The 5,867-nt window shown below is 35.2% G+C and overlaps 1 protein-coding gene across 1 annotated transcript in view; it reads right to left on the bottom strand.

Moving 5' to 3' along the window:
* LOC108742246 overlaps positions 1-5,867 on the bottom strand; it is a gene marked incomplete at its 3' end in the record, with an annotated part of 147,996 nt that overhangs the window by 11,847 nt on the left and 130,282 nt on the right. The window contains exon 8 of the mRNA XM_018477380.1: positions 387-603. Coding sequence (XP_018332882.1) covers positions 387-603 — 217 coding nt within the window. The remainder of the gene's footprint in view (positions 1-386; positions 604-5,867) is intronic.

Here is a 5,867-nt window from a genome sequence, read left to right as displayed (position 1 = left end):
CCCCCCCCCCCCAGATGACTACCCGTAGTATATGCCAAGGCCCTTATCTCGCTCTAGTTTTCACGCAGTAATTGATAAATATAGTTTTAAATTATTTTTTCCAAACAGAGAGTTTTGAATGTAGCGCGATATTTCCCTAGAGGATATTGACTAATACGTGACGAAAACCTAAGCCTCCTCCGCCCCTGTAACCAAGCGGGTTATTTTGCTGACAGGCCACGTAGTATGGGTACTTTCCCTTAAATGTCGCACGCATGTCATGGACGATTAATACAACAAAAAATGCGTCATCCTGTATAAAAAACTAACGCCTTAATCCAGGACTTAATGCGAAAATTATCGCGACAATAGCGACGAATGTATAAGTACTAAGTAAGTACACTTACCATCCTCTGGTAAAATGTGTCAGCAACATGGCGGAGTTTTCCCTGGTCGTCGGTTTTATTTGGGTGCAAACTATGCGCATTTCGAATCCGGACGAGTTGGTTATCTTAAGTGTTGAGTTCCGATGATGAAAGCTGTAGGTAATGGAGTAATCTAGAGAGTGCCAGTGATTCAAGCCCGCCAGCCATGATGGGAAACGGCAGTCGCTCGGCGAGGGAACTGTAAAATAGAAGGAAAAACTGCTGTAAAACGCAACCAAAAGCCAACGTCGAGGTAGAAGGACTAATTTCGAACCGCTTACGTGGACGAAACGGAAAACGAACAAGCCATTCGGAACTTCGGAAAAGAACTTGATCGTTTTTCGAACTTGGCTAATGCCGAAGTTTACCTATTTATAAAACTGTTTGTGAAAACAATGGAGGTAATAAAATTCGAATTGTAAAGCGGGTGCAAGTGTAACGGATCGCAAATTACTTCAGTAGGTATAATAAGGATATATTACGAATCACTTTACAGATCTTTTATAGCTCGAAACTGATATTTAAAAAACCATGCAGTTCTTTATTATTTTGTAGTACAGTAAAAGTAAATATGCCGCGAATACAGAAACCGTGGATATGGAATGGTAATTAGTATTGAATCATAGGGGATACGTTCTAAGGTTCCAAAAAAAACCCATATGTATCAGAATAAAATCAATTTATTAAGAAATTCGCAGTTAAAATTGGGTTTAAAAAATTTAGCGATTTTTTTTTGTTTTGAATTTTGAATTAGTCCACTTGGTTATGTCTTTTATAAAAGCTGCCTCGGCACGTACCAACAGTACATACTCAAAAGATGCCGATACATTGAGGAGATTCAGTAGTACACGCGCCGTAGAGTAAAAACATGCTTATCGGTTCTAGATATCATGAGTTTAATGTTTGGAACAGAGGTTTGAAATTCTGTAGTAAGATAGATAAAGCTTCGTTATAAAGCCTGTCGAAGGTAATTTTTTAATTTTTTAAATTTCTATTGAAAATACGTGTCCTACAAGAAGCACCAAGTTTAAACACGTGTAAAGGCTTTTAATGACCATATTATTGAAAACCAAAAACTTACCGAGTTAGTGTGAACCTTTGTCTATTACCATACAAAAAACAGATATTTATCTCGCAGCGTTAAATCGCAATGTTTAGAATAGAAACCCATATTTTCGGAAAAATTTACACTAGGCACGAGCGGTCTATTGCGGTCAATACTCTTAACAAATGACACCGAATCCTTTTCTGTTTATCGATTCCAAGCGCGAATAATGAAATTTTTAGCCGCGAAAATAAGAACTGGGTTGCAATTTTTTCACTCGCGAATAAGGAAACCATGAATAAGGAACTTTTACTGTATATTGAAACATCTTTTCTGTACAAGATACCTACATTAACTGAAATTAAAAGAAATGCTTTTAAGTTTCCCGATACTTTTGAATTTTTGTATTGCTAATTCAATGTATTTTTGAGTTAAATTTCGAATTCAAATTCTATTCTAGGTAAGGGAATGACAGAAGCAACAATTTTTCCTTCTTAATTTGAGGTTATCTGTAGTGCGTAAAATTAATTCAAAAATAATTGACATCAGCAGGCGCCAAAATTCAAGGAAATAAATGAATTTATTAATAATAAAAGCAATTTCTTTAGAAAACATTATCGGGCTGTCCAAAATAAAAATTATAGTATGAAATACACTTATCATCAAAGCAAGTCTTTCATAAGTCATTCACAAAATAATAAAAGTCAGGCTATATTCTAAATTCTAATTTCTAAAACTTAATAGCAATTCGGAATTCAGGCAAATGTAACATTATATTAAATTAACTGTTTCCTCGTTATACGTTCGTTATAAAATTTTTCACAGCGAGTGGCCACATGGCTCACGCGTGCGTAACTGAAGCGTGCACCATAGTAAGACATGTATTTTCAAGAAAATTTTGTGCAAAAAGCTTCATTGTTATACTGTCAAATAAAGCAGGGATGTTCAAGTTCCTTTCTATTTGAATTTGAAAGAACTACAGCCAATAAAATACATATATTTTTACAAATCTTGATATGTATTTGAAACAACTTAAATATTCCAAAACGTAATTTTTCTTATGACCGATTTCCTCAAAGACTATGCAATGTAGGAGCTTGAAAGAATGCAAATATGTTTTCTTTTAACTTTAAATAGCGTACATTAAAAGATAGTTCGAAAAATATTGGAATATTCTCCCATTATCCCTGAAACCACTTTATCTAAAAATTAAAAAAGAAACCCTAAAACGGATTGGATAAAGATTATAGGAAACCCACAACGAAAATTTTATGCTTTATGTATCTGCATGCTTCTTTTAATTAATTAAGAGATTCGAAAAAGATTTTTAACAGTATAACTACGTTTTGAGCAGGACTTTGTGAGAGTGCGAAATGAGGAGAATTCAGCTAGTTCAGGACAACTTTTAGAGAAGCAAGTGATATTTTCAAACAGATGTGGTTAAAAGGTATATTCCATACATTCGTCAATACATGCATTTTCGCTAATAAAACTTTCGACAAAAAAATGGTAATTTGTATGTTCGATGAACCTTTTTCCTTACCTGTAGGCATACATTTTACGACAACGTAAACATAGTCAAATAATGAAATTTGAATAGAATTATTTCAATGTTGACGTCATAAAACAACCCTTAGGTGTAGTGCAATGGTAAGCTGAAGCAGTAAAAGGGTGTTTTTTTTATTTCCCGTACGCAGTAACAGTAGCAAATTGGGGCTATTATGGTTTTACGAAACAAGGGCCGATTACAAGCAGCATCGAGGTTTTTATGGCCTTGCCGATTAGATTTATTTGATATTTCAGCCGCAATCCTCTTATAATCTATTTCGGAGACGCTACTATGAAATTATTACTTTTTTCTGAACGATCCACGCCGAACGACGCGACCCCACGCTCGTAAAAGTTACCGGAACAGATTTATATACCGATGTCGTTAATCTTTCGTATTAATTTAAGCGGCAAGTTGTTTAATAAAGGACACAATTAATTTGTATGGAACTTTGAAACTGTATACGATCGATCATCATTATCTTAATGTCTTTATATGCAAGCGCAAGCCACCACCGCTATTTTTTATTAAAGTCGTTTCGCTTTTTAGGCCTTCCGGTCCCGCTAAAACTTTAAGAGATTGTGATAATTTGTCATGCATTTCAAGAGAGCTACTCGTTTTTATTTTGCTTTATGGTTTACAAAAAAAATATTGATTAAATATAAGAACAAAGACTTTCACAGCGGGAATACATAGTAGAATGAAGATTCGGGCTATAGGGCCGTGGTCTAAGTGAACTATTGTGTCCAAACACTCACACTATAGCCCGAATCTTCATTCTACTATATTGATTAAATATTAACTAAAATCTTCATACAGCAGTGGAGTTGATGACTGAACATTGGGATATTTTGTTACATGCAGTCATTAAAAGGGCGGCATCGCTTTTGAAAACTACGACGTGGTACCTATAGGGAAATTAGTACAAACGCCATCAGTCATCTTTTAATATAACCTACATTTCCTTTTTTGTAAGATTCTTACATCACCAAAAGTAAATATAAAACAGAACTTTTACAAAATATAACTAGAAATTTCAGAAATGATGAGAAAGTTTTTGAAGAAATTGAAACGAATTACACCCCTATAAGTTTGAATTATTTTTTGTAGTTATTGAACGACTTCACGAGCTATTTTTGACCTTCGTCTTTTAATAAATAATCAGGGGAATGATTTATTTTACAGGTGTGTCTGAAATAAGTAGCAAGCTCGCAAGAGGTCATAGGGCACTATAAAACAAGAACTTTAAGTAAACGTTTGGTGGTCCAAAAGTCTATTCAAAAGTACAAGCAAAAGCCTGTACAGCCCTGGTAGAATCACACAGGGAAATATGACACTGCAACGCTGCATTCAATCGGCTGCTATTTAGAGGCATCCCAAACGCTGAAATGGACGTATGGGTCCTGTACACTAGCCGGCGCGTAGTTTTGATCTAAATTCATTTGACTTCTTTGTATGGGATTGTATAAAACAGCACTTGTATCAAACGCCAGTACAGAACGCTAATGATTTACATGACCGTGTATGATCGCTGCAAATGATATACGCTAAATGCCGTACGTTTTGGGCGACTCGAAAATAATTTTTGTAGAGTACGTAGGAGGTCTATGTGTTTATTGATGAGTTTTTTATTTTTACATTACCTCAATGATGGTCTGGAAATTTTATAAAGTTACTATTACCTTATATCCAAAAGATATTAATTTACTTATTTAAGTTTACATAAAGTTAGGTTTTTCTTTCTTTTACGTTTTTAATACCATGTCGAGGTGTACTTTAAAAATAGTAATGCATATTATCAGCGATGACAAAATAGTTAATTAATTGATTATTATCGTAATGGGCGTCTTTAAATTATTATGTGTACTAGCGTAGTAGTAAGCTGTTGATATCCACTTCATTACTTGTTCCACAACCGTCACTGTTTACATTTTTCATCGATGTAGTTGCTTAGCTGTTATAGCAATTTGCCAATTCACGACCAGGGCCGGCTTCGGATTGCAACTTCGTATAGTTTTCGTTTAATGTTTTTTGTCCCTTAACCACGCCGCTTTACTCATTAAGCGATTCCCTATTGCATCCAGGTAACACCCTCTAAAACATGCTACTTATTTCAGAAACACCTTGTATGTATAAGTACTACATACATGTATATAAAGGGGTTAAAGTTCTTTTAATGGAAATTCCTATCGCGAGATTTCAGCGATTTCACTTGTGATGCAAACAACTGCTATACGAAATGCATTAGGCGGCAGTCGAAGAACTCACTCGACTTGGGAGCTTAAAGTGAGGAGGCACCCACCTACTCTGCTTCCGCTAGCGCTGCCTGTTTGATATGAGGACAGAAAGTTTTGTCAAAGGGTTAGCACAAGGCACCGCTGTTCCTACGTATGAATCAACATTTGTAACGGTGACAACAACGATAACGGTTTTGTCAGTTAACCGAGTAGTAAACTTTCTATAATAACTATCACTTTGATACATACCTACATGCATATGTACGTATACACATACAGTAGGCGTATGTACATACATACCTATTTATAGGTATAACACAATGTACCTACTTTAGCTCAATAAATAGTCAGGGAGCTTAATTTAATCCTATTAAAGCTACATTATACCTAACTGCATTAAAGTTTGAATAGAGCCCTAGACAAAAATTTTCAGTCTCTCTCCAGTCTCCCAGAGTCTTTCAGCGTCTCTGAGAGCATCTCTCACAGTCTCTCAGTTATTGCCTAGGTGTTTTTATTGATATCTTACAGTCTCTGTATGAGAGACTCGAACGATAAAATTGTTAATTCAGAGATTCGAGTCTCTCACAGAGAGACTGAATGAATAAAACTGAAAAATTGAGAGACTCGAGTCT

The sequence above is a fragment of the Agrilus planipennis genome, unplaced genomic scaffold (genome assembly GCF_000699045.2).
Source record: "Agrilus planipennis isolate EAB-ADULT unplaced genomic scaffold, Apla_2.0 scaffold121, whole genome shotgun sequence".
Classification (NCBI taxonomy): Eukaryota; Metazoa; Arthropoda; class Insecta; order Coleoptera; family Buprestidae; genus Agrilus; species Agrilus planipennis.
Note: the sequence above shows the minus strand (reverse complement) of the source record. Positions and strands in the feature narration are given on the sequence as shown.